The sequence below is a fragment of the Fundulus heteroclitus genome, chromosome 18 (genome assembly GCF_011125445.2).
Source record: "Fundulus heteroclitus isolate FHET01 chromosome 18, MU-UCD_Fhet_4.1, whole genome shotgun sequence".
NCBI lineage: Eukaryota > Metazoa > Chordata > Actinopteri > Cyprinodontiformes > Fundulidae > Fundulus > Fundulus heteroclitus.
Window position 1 is genome coordinate 36,189,372 of NC_046378.1, and position 13,687 is coordinate 36,203,058.

General features: G+C 40.3%; 1 protein-coding gene across 3 annotated transcripts; it reads right to left on the reverse strand.

The window, feature by feature from the left end:
• Positions 1-294: 294 nt before the first annotated feature.
• Positions 295-12,287, reverse strand: zgc:152863 (CCP domain-containing protein). 3 transcript variants are annotated; one of them, XM_021319402.2, is made up of 5 exons: positions 12,025-12,287; positions 6,127-6,233; positions 4,484-4,681; positions 2,255-2,396; positions 295-1,009 (listed from the first exon to the last, which is right to left on the reverse strand). In XM_021319402.2, exons 1-5 carry the CDS (start codon positions 12,270-12,272, stop codon positions 685-687), a joined length of 1,020 nt encoding a protein of 339 aa, XP_021175077.2. In that variant the 5' UTR covers positions 12,273-12,287; the 3' UTR covers positions 295-684. The 3 variants fall into 3 exon arrangements, with proteins under 3 accessions (XP_021175077.2, XP_012723717.2, XP_036005984.1); XM_012868263.3 differs by having other exon boundaries at positions 295-1,012; XM_036150091.1 differs by having other exon boundaries at positions 295-1,012; positions 6,127-6,239; positions 12,032-12,135.
• Positions 12,288-13,687: the final 1,400 nt, after the last annotated feature.

Here is a 13,687-nt window from a genome sequence, read left to right on the forward strand (position 1 = left end):
GTTCTGCGATCGCTATACAAATCGTCTGTACAAATAATTAAATTATTACGATAAATCTGTGCACCACAGTCTGACTGATCCTGAAGACGATGTGCAAGAGTCTGCGAGTGGTGTAGAGTCAATCGCCATGGCAACAGGCATGTTTTTTTTTTTGTAACCGCACAGAGCACGACTTCACGAACGAAGCCTCGGTGAGCCCCGTCACTGACGGGAGGGGATAGACAACGTCTCCAGAACAGCACTGAAAACACGGCAAGACCTCAAAAAAACAAAAAAAAAAAAAACAAAAAAAAACATTTACATAAATTAAACGTTTAACAGCTTAGAAACCGGCTGGTGATTTGTTACCAGGAGGCAACTGATTAAATCCACCCCAGGTCACATACATTCATAACAAGCACAATACAATCAACATTTCATTTATATAAAAAAAAAAAAAAAAAAAAAAGCACTTCAGTCCTCCTCAGCCGGGTCGTTGAGTGCTGGCCAATCAGATCTCGTCAGCGTCGGCTAAAAAATATCAGATCGGTCCTGATGCTGCAGAGCTGCAGCCAGCCAGGAAAAGTGCAGGCAGTACAGGAGCCAGCTGTCAGTGTCTGCCGTTCCTCAGTCATCTTCTGAAGATTATCAGCTGTCACAATCACGTCTCCACAGGAGTTCCTCACAAACCCCACACCTCAACAATCAAGTGTCTTTATCTTCTGAGAGGTGCCGGATGTTCCCGTCGCTCACCCAGCCTCTGGGATGCGAGGACTGGACCTCTTCGTACGGCGGCGGCGCGTTCTCGGGGCTCTGGATGGACAGCAGGGGCTGCTGGCTGCTGTCCGGCTGGTTGCTCAGGGGCGACGGGCAGTAGCCGGGGTCCTCCTGAGCCAGGAGGAGCTGCGTCGGTCCAGGAGCGGAGCAGGGAGGAATGCGCTGGCCCCAGCTGCCGTACACGGCCTCTTCGTAGGAGGGAAGAGAGACAGGAAGTCCATCCATCAGGTCCAGCTGGTCCGAGGAGCGGCGGCTGCTGGGAGACAGAGAAGGGCTTTATTAAGGCTAAATAGGCACTCCAGGAGTACAAATAAACAATTCAAAGCTCTGAATTAACACAGAACTTTGATTTCGACAGGAAATAGCAATGCAAAAAAACCAAACAAACAGATTTGAGGACTGAATCTCAATGTCTGACCAGAGTCTAAATAAAAAGAAAATTATAAATCTATACAGCATCAATAAATTAAATCTCATCTCAAGTAGGGCTGAACAATTAATCGCATTTTCAATATAATCGCGATTTAAAAAAAAAACGCAATTTCCAAATCGCAGAGGTCTGCGATTTTTGGCTATGTAACAATTAGGGAATTAGACACGTCCATTAGGTGTTGGTAAAATGTTTAAAGTGGGTTTGCCTCCACATGGAAGGGAAGACAGTTGCAGCAGTGAGATAATCTAATTTTATTACTTGTTTTAGAGTTTAGATAATCATACATAGCATTAAGTACATGTCAATCAGTTTAATACATAGACTTGCTTGTTGGTTGGACTTTATGTTCAACAAGGATTGATGTCCAAATCAATTAAAAGCTGTTCTCTTGAATAATATTCTGATTAATAGAAACATTAAAAGTTCTTGTTTTAAATAGTCCTTGTTTACAAACGTCTTTATTTAGAAGTCATTTTTGTTGCTTGTGGTTAACGCACAGAAAAGTCAAAATTGCAATTTTGGTTGAAATATATTGTAGGCAGAACGCAATAATTTCTGATGCTGTGGGTCTTTTAGCACCTAATCTGCACAGCGAGGAAACAAAATGATTTGTTGTTTGTATATGTTTAAAAAGACATGATAAATTAAACTGGGGGGAAAAAAAACGATTTAATCGCAATATTAAGAAAGAAAATCGCAATTAGATTATTTTCCAAAATCGTTCAGCCCTAATCTCAAGGCGCTTTAGATGACAAGTAAAAATAGACAAGAAAGCCAGATCCACATGTGTAATAAATCCAGTCAAGCTCAGCTGATCATAAAATGCCAACTGGTAAAAACGTTATTAAAAGGTAATCCAGCTGATGCATCATCAACTTTACAGCAATCTCTAAGAAAACTTGCAGACAAGTACCCAGTTAATCAGCGCTCCCAAAACAACATGGCCAGTGGGGGTCACCGATACCACGGCGAGCTTTACGAGTTAAATTTTACTGCGCAGAAGCTGAGAAGTGTAGGAACCACTGATACAATGACAAAAAACATTTTTTCAGAGCTTCTTCTTACCCGTGTGATCGACAGGGGAAGAGGCGGGACTTGACAATCAGGCAGGCGGTGGTGGTGAGCAAGAAGATGGACACGCCCACTGCGGTGGTGGCCATGCTGGGCATGTCGCTCACGCCGCTGTCGGGCTTCATGTTCGGACCGTCTGTGGGCAGAGACACAAAACGTTGAAGAAATATGGCGAACATTCACATTAACTCTTCAAAAGTTCCGCCTGAAAGGTTCAATATTTTGGTTTAGAAAATAAAAAAATTAAAAAAAAAGGTGAAAAGATCACAGTCAGCTCAGTGTGTTTGAATACATAAGCATCAGTGGACAGTCTCCAAATGGGTTGATTCTACAAATTATCTGAATGTCTGAACAGAAATAAATGTATTTTCTTCCATTAAGAAATGACACAAATTTAGCAAAAACATCTAAACCTAAAGCAAATTATATAAAAAGCCGAGGCTAGGTTTTTAAAGGATTAATGTACTTCCTAAATGCAATTGCTGAGTGAGAGTCTTGCTTTATATTGTTTTTTTCCCGTAAGCAATACCACTTGAAAAAAAAGCAGAAATTACATAATCTTCTTAGAGAGATGCAACAAGGCTGAGTGCTTGGGCCCCTTAGTAATAAAACTGGAGGGCTTGATTATGTCGCTGTAAAAAATAAAATAAAAATTGTCATGGATTAAAATTAAATGCATCTATGGGAACAGAACGGTGCTTGGGGTCTTAAACGGAGATATTTTAATAGCTACAAAATCTAGTTTTTAAAATAGAGACTCGCGCTTTGCAGGTTTCCATGAGTCTGACAGCGTCAACACAAAAGGAAATATATCTTGGTTATTTTATGGTGGCTTTGCCCGCTTCCTCTTTATGTGCTCAGACTTCCTGTTGCAGTGCATTTGACTGAATGGCGACAGAGGAAGTTGGAACTAGTTTGAGGAGGGTGAAGCTTCTAGTTCCTCTGCAGAAGAGTCTGAAACGGATCTGGTAAATAGGTCAAAAGATAAGTTGCAGTGTGGTGCTGAAAGAAGCAGATCTTGCTTTTAACACCATGTAGGTTTTAGGCTAAACTAGTGGGATGATGATAAAATACAGTACTTCTTGATTTTACAGGCTAAAAAAAAATTGTACATTTGCAGGACAGTGAAAGCATGTAAGGGAGTTAATTTTAACAAGCCTAAAAAAAGTTCAGTGAACCAAATTTAAGTGCTGGAAATAACAATGAGGCATCATAAAATGACTAAGCCTTGTTTGAGCTATTCATGTCAGAAAAAAAAAAAAAAAAAAAAAAAACACCCATGCGTCAGTAGATCATAAACTGAGGTACCAAGTGAGAAATGCTGTGTTGGGTCAGCGTTACTGGGAAACGTGAGGTAATGTTTAGATGTTTAGAGCTGCCCAGTAACATCTGTCACCACTGCTGAAGAGCCTCAGACACTGTGCAAAGACTCCGGCACACATCCAGGCTGCACCACAGCACTGTGCAGATTTCCTATTAAATATGTGCTGAATATGAGATTTGTGACGCTTCCTCTTCTGACAAAGGGCACTATTTACAGTAAATACAGACTTTATTTATTGAAGTAAAAGCATTTGTTGGCATAACCCTATTTTCTTCCTCTTTTGAAATTGTTTATAATAATAATAAGCCTAGCTGTTTTCCCTAGTTCCTGTTCGCATTAATTTTAGTAAACAAAGACCAAAAGTATCAGATTTGTTTCTTTCATAATCTCTGACCTTCACGCTTAGAAAAACGGTGGAGATCACTTCATGTCTGGAGGTTTTTAGTGGAAGCTGCAGCTTGTCTTTGGTTTCACTCTCTAAAAACACCTCCAATTACTGTGAGATCCCCATCTTCAGCAAAGTTAATGTTATTCTTCACAGGCATTTTTACATTTAACAGATGGACTACCAAGAACCTCAAATCTACCTATCGGGGTACCCCAAGGCTGAGTTTTTGGACAATCTGAGTTTAATAATTAACTACATGGGTTCTTTCAGCTTGTGCATTTTAGGAGTATTGTTACAGAATTAATAATGCATTAATCACATTTTTAACAACTAACAAATGCAATCATGAACTAGTAATATTAATGAAAATGTAACCCCCTTCAAAAAAAAAAGCTATATCATGCAAAACTAAACTACATATAAAAGCCAACAGGGCCTGATAAAAAAACATTTGTGGCATGACATGATTACTTTCTGCATTTGCTATATTCAGTTTGCTATAAATTTATACCTTTCAAGGGGACGCAGGAGGGTATTTGGGTCCACTTCCCCCGTTGACACTTGGAAATGGACCTCTGGTTGCCCAAGTGGTATCCGTTCTGGCAGAAGATCCGGATAGAGCTCCTATGAGGAAAACCGCGGCACGGAGATGGGTCGCAGCGGAAACCTCCATGTTCTGGGACCAGAGGGTGAGAACAGTTCAGTCTGCCTGCAGAGATCAAGAACAGAAAGACATATGAGCAGGTTTTTAAAACTTTATCTACAACATTTTACATTATCCTCCTTAACTTTTAATATATATATATTTTTGTTTTATTCAAAAAACAATCTAGAAGCGATTATTTTTATCTGTTTCCTGTTAATTAAAATAAAGTTTAGGCTAGCCTTGCTATACGACTTTACATAACCTAATAATTGCATTCAATATATTTTGCACAGCATCTGCTACTGACAGAATCAGATAAATTAGCCTTGTGTGAACAGTCATTTCTTCTCTTTTTCTGCTGCTAAACAACCTCCAATAGGTTCTTAATCCTTACATAAACATCAAAACATTTATCATTAAGAATAAAAGCTCAGAGTATCAATTTCCTGTTGTTTGTGTAAGTGATGTTCTGGATGTTTTGTGCCAATTACATCAACTTAGGATCAGGGTCGGAAGGTGATGGACAAGAATAAATTTTTCCGATTTCAAGATGTTACTACAAACAAAAGCTGACACATGTAAGTAAAAAGGCCAATGGGGTCTAAAAGGTCAGGAATTTTAGCTGCTGCCTAAACATGTAAATTTCCCTAAGGCCAGGAAGCTCTGACAGAGAAGTCAGGACCACGTTGCAAGTTTCAACATCTTTTACCCCAAATGTTTCCAGAATGTCTGTTTCCGCCATGTCTGCATGCTTCTGAACCCCCAAAAAACTGTTATGAGAGGCTTAATAATTGTTAATTTAAAAATAATGTAGTAAGAAAATAAACTATGACCTGTTCAAAAGAAGCCTGCGGTAAGCCAGAAACTAGACGGCAAGTTTTAAACCTACAAAACACCAAACCACGATCAAAAGAAACTCCATCTAAAGTTCAGTGCTCCACAACCAGTCAACTATTGACCAATGTGTCAATATCTTATTTTTCTCCAAATTATTTTTTATTTTAAAAATAATGAACTGACTGTAGACCTTTATTTGTACAGCGGTGAGCACACTGCAAAAAAGGGAACAAAAATAAGTAAAAATTTCTTGAAATGAGTGTATTTTTCCTTGATTTGAGCAGGTAGATAAGACTATTTGCCAATAGAATGAGATTTTTGTACTTAAAACAGGAGCAATTCATCTCTAAAATAACATAATTAGACATCCTGCACTTGAAATAAGACGATGGAGATGAATTGTTCCCATTTTAAGTGCAAAAATCTTATTCCATTGGCAAATAGTCTTATTTACCTGCTCTAATCAAGGAAAATTACCATGATTTCAAGAAAATTTCACTTACTTTTAGTTCTGTTTTTGCAGTGCAACAGAAGAGGTTAAAGCTCATATTTAAACATTATACACAAGGCACATTTCAAGCTTTTAATTTGCTTCAACATTGACACAGTTGAGCAAAAGAATACAGATAAAGGATTGAAGAAAAGAGAAACACCAGCTGTGAAGAAAATACCTGCGGAGAGGAGCGGAGAAGAGACCAGGAGGAGGAGTCCACAGACGACATAGACGCCTCTGCTCGGCCATGGATAAGAGACTGGTGCCGACATCAGACCTGACTTCCTGAGGACATGACACAGATAAAGAGTCAAACGGGGATTAAGAAGAAAAAAACATTGTACAAAAACTATTTTCACACATATTTAAAAACCGCTTGTTCTAATAAAATATAAATCCACAAAAGGAACTGATATATGTGTGAATATAAAACTTGTTTTTTCTTTTTCAAAACAAAAGCCAAACAAGGACTAAAGAGATTCTGTTTGTTTCAGGTGACACTGTTGCAGCAATAAAGCTGATTATTTCTGCAACAGGTGCATAGAGGCAGACTCATATATACACACACACATTCCTGCTCTAATCGCTCTACAGCAACAGTTGGAGTGAGCAGGTTTTTTTTTTAAAGAGTACCAACTAACCACAAGTCAAACTAATTTGAATTTAGACTCATATTAGGACTTTTTTTTTAAATTAACTTAATTTACTGACAGCATTTTCTGCACAACCTTAAACCACCCCTAATTCTAAAAGAAAGGGTGTCTGCAGGACTTCGGTCCCCACAAGGCTCATCGGACTTCAGAAGGTTGGTAAATATGAGACGTCCTAAATATCCCCATAAACAAGTATGCACACACACACACACACACACACTTCCAGAATTATACAAAATGTAGGTCGGGTTTACACAAAGTAAAGCTGTCTGAGGCATAAAATGCTGAGTCAGTGGTGGGTGTAAAGCACCACCATCACAATGCATGCATGCGTTAACCACAACAGACAGAAGGTCTAACATATAGCTACATTTCTGTGTGATAATAGTGTTTTTTTTTTCCTCTGAGGGATATGACAAGTTAAAGATAAATGGTCGTGAATGGGTGGGTGTTACTGCGTAAACACCATAAAGATAAAAATGGATCAAAATGTCAAGTCAGTCATGTAAACTCTAGCTTTTCACAACTCATTTTAGAGTCTGAACTGTGTTTTAGAGTAAAGAACGGCTGAGCTCAGAGGAAGGTGAAGTTTTCTCACTCCCCACATGACTGCATCACTAAAAGAATCTTATTACATCCAATTTTTGTCTTAGTCTCTTTATTTATTTATATATATATATATATATATATATATATATATATATATATATATATATATATATATATATATATATATATATATATATATATATATATATATATATATATATATATATATATATATATATATATATCTCTACAAGTTTTTCCAAAGTTGCAAAAGTAGTAAAGAAAATTGCAACAGGAAGTGAAAGAACAGGATGTGAATATGCTGGCTCGTTAAAGGCAGATGTAATGCTTCAAGGTACTTATAATTATTTATGTTAATGACCTTTTACTGTAGCAACCACAGAAGTCATGTTTTCTAAGAATTAAGAGGCTGTTGGGTTGCATGACTTCTGTAGAAATGCACTGTCACTGCATTGCCACACGTTTTCACGCACTCCCAACTAAAAACACACGACAGGTGAGAACCAACCCATACAAAATAGAGTTTGATGTAAACATTGCAGAAATCTGAAGGCCTCCCAGAAAGTAAGCACTTGGACAGCCTTGGATTCCCATCCATTCTTACAGGAAAGCTTTTTTTTTTTTTTTAGATAAAACATTGTGACATTTCTTAGTGGGGTTTTTCTGACATTTGCATATTTGGTAAGTTCAACCAAGATAAAAACAAAAAAAAAAGCTGCAGCCCTATTCAATGTTCCCTTATCGTGAATTGAAATGTACGAATAACTTGAGCTATTAGTCGATTCACACCATTAACTTTTTATTATTCTTTTACTCAGATTAAACATATGAATGGCCTTTAAAAGTGAAACATCAGGAGTTGCAATATGCATTATTCTCTTTTTAAACCGTTTCACACGCTGGCACCATGAAAACGCGGCCCCGCGTCAACCTTTCAACCGATTCAAAGCGAAACCCCTCACCTGAGAGTGTTTAGAGTTTCAACTCAGCCCATATTGACCGAGACCGCTCAGAGCAGCGACTAGAAACACACGGGCAGAAACCCATCACCTCAGAAGGCCCCTCTCCCAATGACTTGCAGCGCCGTAGTCCCAGACAAACGCTTCCTGTGAAGTGCCAGACCTCTGCCAGCATCAAACTAAATGCCACCGAGTGCGAAAATGTGGGTGTGTAGGAGTGTTTTCGATGCATTCGGTGTGTGTTGTGAGCTTTCATGTCAACAGAGATGCCAGTCATCCTGAGAGCAGCGAGGGGAGGGCCCGGCCCCGCCAGCATCAGAGGTTTAACACGAATACACTCACACCTCCGTCTGGTGAGACCGCGGCCTGCGTGGGCGCTCTGCGTCTTAGTCAGCACGGCCCGCTGTGATATTGGGCCTTCTTCTGCAACGACGGGCGAGTCAGAACCAGGCAGGCAGCAGAATTAAAGCGACAGATCAGACACAAAACAATGGCTCCGCTTCTACAAACGACTGCTTTTAAAAGAAAAAAGGTGAAAATCAGCAGCGTATCCTTTTTACCTGCAGGAAAACGATCAAATTACAACTTTCCCCTTCTCAGAAATGTAGAATTAGAGGCTCTGTAGAGCCTTGCACTGCAAAAACGGAACTAGTAATAAGTAAAATGTATATTTGTGTATTTGTTCTTGATTTGAGCAGGTAAATAAAGATGATTTGCCAATGGAATAAGAATTTTGCACTTAAAATAGGAACAATTCATCTCAATCATCTTATTTCAAGTGCAGGATGTCTAATTATCTTATTTTAAGGGGTCAAAATACTCGTTCCATTGGCAGATAATCTTATTTACCTGCTCAAATCAAGGATAAATACACTAACTTTAAGAACATTTTACTTATTTTTAAGATCAGTTTTTGCAGTGTGAATGTCAGATCTCCTGCAGGCATCAACCCGGCCTGCCTCTGTCATGACAATTCACATTGTTTTCAGGTTATTGTGCAGAGCGATGCCTTTTTAACCTGTTCCACCCAACTAATTTACTGATTGCTGTAAAAGAGGAGTGTTGGCAGTGTTACTTCCAAAGAAAAGCATGCAGCTGTCATCACTTCTGCACCAAAGCGGCCTCAGGTAGCAGAGAAGGCGCCTCTGGATGCACGGAGCGCCTCACGCACACAGCAAGCAACTGGGTGGGAGCCGGTCTGCAGGTTTAGATTCATGGACACCGACCAGAGAAGAGGCCACATCTTTTCCAGGAGAAACACTCAAGACTGGAGTTCTGCTGGAAGAAAAGACGAGACCCGCGTGGCTCCAAATGTAGCCTGATCCAAACCATGATGTTCATCCAAGGGATCCTAGGGCTTCCAATTTTTGCTCAGGACCCCCTGAATAAAGAGCAAGATCAAACAGTGCTCCAATAGCAGCTTTGCCCCCATTAAACATAATGGGTCTCCAGGCTATTTTGGTTAAAACAAAAAAACTCAAAGATCTGAGCTGAGGTTCTGGACATGTGTTCAGGAAACGTCTTCGGATCTGAACCCTGCTGAGATCCTGTGGCGTGTTCCCAAATAGAAGCCATGAAACTGATCAAAAACAAGAAGAACAGGTCAGCGTCAGTCAGGATTCAGCCCAGACGCTGCATGAAGGTCAATACAGGAAACACTGAGTCCTCACATTAATGCCATGCCTCAAAAAGTCTTTGGTTTCAAAGACCTCTGACAGTTTCACAAGGATAATATTTCCTCCTGCAGGGTTTGCACTCTCGTTTCCCCTTCACGGTTCAGGCCACTCCGGTTCAGGCATTTACCGGAGGCCCGCAGTGGAAACAATGGAAACATGTACACAAGATGTCAGGCTGGATGGGTACCGTCATCTGCAGCTTCGGTGGCCTTTTCATGGAAAAAAAAAAAAAAAAAAAAAAAAACTTTCTGGGACGCAGGAAGTTATGCACCTTGTTTCCAGCCACAACATGTGACACGTCGGGCACAAACACAGGAAGAAGAGACGAAGTGCCAGCGATGTTACCGCAGATATGGCAGAGGGAGGGGGGGGAAACCCCAGAGGAAGCCGATGCTGCAGGATACCGGAGTCTTGCCCGTCTGGTTGGTCCGTAGCTGCAGAGCGAGTCTGAGCTGTGCTCTGGAGAAGCTAAATTATCACCAAGATATGTCTGGCGGACTTTTCTTCTCTTATCAGAGCAAGGCAACTTTAAATGTTGAGCACATTTCAACAAAAAGGACAACTAGAAGTGCCCCCAAATGGTGAAACTTACATACACTACAGTGGCCTAATAAAAGGAAAGTGAGGAAAAGTTGGACTACAGACTTCAATAATTATGTTTCAGGTAAAGGTTTAAAGGTTTTCACATCTGTGACAGTTCAGATCAGCTTGGTTCTTTGCACCTTTGCTGTGGAAAATCCTTCCTACAGTCAAAAAAACAAAAACAGCAGAAGTAGCGTCTCCCACTGTGTTCCCAGGTGACAAATCCCACTCAAAACACTCCCACTGAGGCACGGCGGAGCCCCGCTGCTCCACATTCAGCCAACAGGGATGCAGGGCGCTTTGTTTTTGCTGTCATAGGCGCAGTCAGCTGTGAGAGAAGCTATTTAACATGCTTCAGAGCAATAACAAAAAAAAGAAGAAAAAAAAAAGGGGGAAGGGGGGGGTCATGAATTCATGCACACAGTGCACTGAGGCAATGCTGACGGTGCATTATGAGATGGAGCCTTTCAACCAATCTCTGCTGTGGGACAGAGATAATTTCTGACTGATTAGGCTAGAACATCAAAACACAGGCAGGTTTTGCTTTAAATGCTGCTTCAAAATGGTTTAATATTATGTAAAAACATTTATTCAGCAGACTCAGCTCTTATGGGTACATTTCTAACCCCTAACAAACACTGATAATCTGTCATATGGTACAAGTTCACCAAACTTTGTAGAAATGGTTTTGTGTCTACAACTGTTTTATATCTCTTAAATAAATGGTTCTGCAACATTACAATTCAACTTCTGTTCTTAATGTGGACTTTATACTCGTTTTAGGTTCAGCGTGTTTCCTCTCAATGCATCCAGTGCCACCCCCCCCCCCCCCCCACTCACCAGTGTAAATTGCAGTAGCATCAGTTTAGCATTTCATCCCATTATGCACAGCCAGCCGCTCTTCTTGACCTTCTATCGCACTTTTATTTGTATCTGCCGGTATCTACTTTCCCCTACTAATTGTTTAGTTTTTCAATAAATTAATAAATGTACACCTTATTCCTAATATCATTACACAATGAAAAGGAATTGCTGTTCAACTCAAAATGTTAACTGTACTGTTATTGGTCTACGCACATTAGATCATTAGTAACATTAAAAATCAAACAATAAACCAAAAGAGATATTAGTAGGCATTTTAGTCTTTATGATAGTTTCCTACATGCAGCTTTACTACAATAGAATAAAATCCTGAAAATATGGCTTTTAGTTTCAGTGCCACCCCAGGAGTTTAAGTGGCCCCCATGAAATATTTCTGGAGGCACCACTGGAGGTCCTCCCTCCTCGGGCTTTATTGTCTCCAGACAGTAACTGGGACTTTAAACCACTTCTGATCAACAGATCTCCAGGAGCATCATCTGGAACCGGGACCGAACACCTTCCTCTCATCCTCATCCTCACATCAACACCCAGCTGCAGCTCCGTAGACCAGAGTAACTCCAGCTGAGACCCAGCGCCCAGCTCCGAGTCTCCTCACCGGCTACAGCGAAGAAACGCGCAAACAGTCCCTCAGCTCTGCCGGTTTTCGCCGTTAAAGGCGCAGTTTTCTATAAATAGCTTTAAAAACGAGCATAAAATCCCTCCGCGGTGAGGGCGCGCCACGCCTCGACACGTTCCCCGGTGGAAAGCGCCTCACCTGTTTGGGCGGCGGTGGGTCGCAGGCGGCGGACCGGCTCCCGGTTCGGTTCCTGGCTCTGAACGGGGATGAGGTCGGAGCTCCGCGGCGGACTGACGCTCTCGGCTCCTGCTCAGCAACAAGTGAGAGCTCCTGGTTCTGCCACCCCGCTTACCCCCGCCGATCAGCTGGGCTCCGGCAGTGACGCCCTGGCCTCCTATTGGCTGCCGGCGCCGAGAAAGCCCCGCCCACTCGCGCAGCGCCGTCATATTCTGGAAACGCACCACGCCCCCTTTTTTCTCTTTCCACCACAAACAGACCCACATATAAAGAAAGAAGGTGACTGTGGCCAAGATGCAAATATCAAATAAACATATTTAAGACGAAGAATGTCCGGGAAGTAGTAAATTCGGCTCAGCGGCGGTTAGCGATAAAAAAAAAAAACACTTCCTGCTGCAAGACTGTTACTCAGAAAGGGAAAAACCATAGAAGCTGAACTGTGATGACCTTCACTGCATTGATGAAAAATTTATTTGATCAAAACTGCAAAAAACAAAACAAAAATGCAGTAATTTGAGGAATTACAGGCGTTTTAGAACTAGATCTGACGGTACAGGGCCAGCATCAAACCAATGCATCAAACCCTGCAGGTGTCCCTCTGTGCAGAATCGCCAAGTCTCGGTGGACAGCCTTTAAAGATAATATGTATGCATTAAAAGCAAAGCAAAAACAATAATAATAATAATAATAATAAGCCATATGAACATACAGTTCTCGTTGGTGCATGGGGTCAACGGTCAGGCTACTGTTCAAGTGTACAGTCAGAGCAGGAAACACAACATGGGTCAGAAATTTCCGTAATGGTTAGACAACAAACAGCTTAAATTTATTTCAATAACAACTTGGTACCTGGTTTGAATTTATTGTGACTTTTCAAAAACCCACAAAAGGCTGGAAACCATTCAGACTGGCTCAAATATATGCACTATTAATTGTGTTTAAAGCAAGATGTAGCAATTTACCAGAGCAAAATACAACTTTTCCATTTAGAAAATGAGTTTAGGAGGAGAAAATATAATATAAAACATCAATTTGCACATACAACACTTAAACAGAAGTGTCCTTCAGTCATTGGGGGTAAAACTGTGGAATTCACTTCATGAAGATCTCAAAACTTTGTCAATTTATTTATTTATATATTATTTTATATATATCTAATATATATATATATATATATATATATATGTGTGTGTGTGTGTGTGTGTGTGCAGTATATATTATATGTAGATATGTTTGCCTTGTGCATTTATTGTACGTATTGTTAATAATATTGTTGATATTTTCCTTAAAATTTTTTGTTGTTTTACTTGAACATAGACATTTGTTAGAGTATTGTTTTGTTCTGGCTGTAGCCGCTTAGCAAAGTTATTTAGTTTTTTTTACTAGGGGCAGACAAAATAAGATTTTATCTCCTTTCTGCTCACGTTTCCTCATGGGAAATGTATAACAGAAAGTGATTTTTGCCATGGAGCAATAAAATAAAATCTGAATCTGAATACATACTCCCCCACTATTATTGGCTTGAACGCCTTCTTGGAAGCAGCGGCTTAAGCCCACTGGTTGTTGGCAGAGTTAAGTTAAATTGGTTGGAGTCCTAGTACAGACCTGGCTTTTAAAACATAGT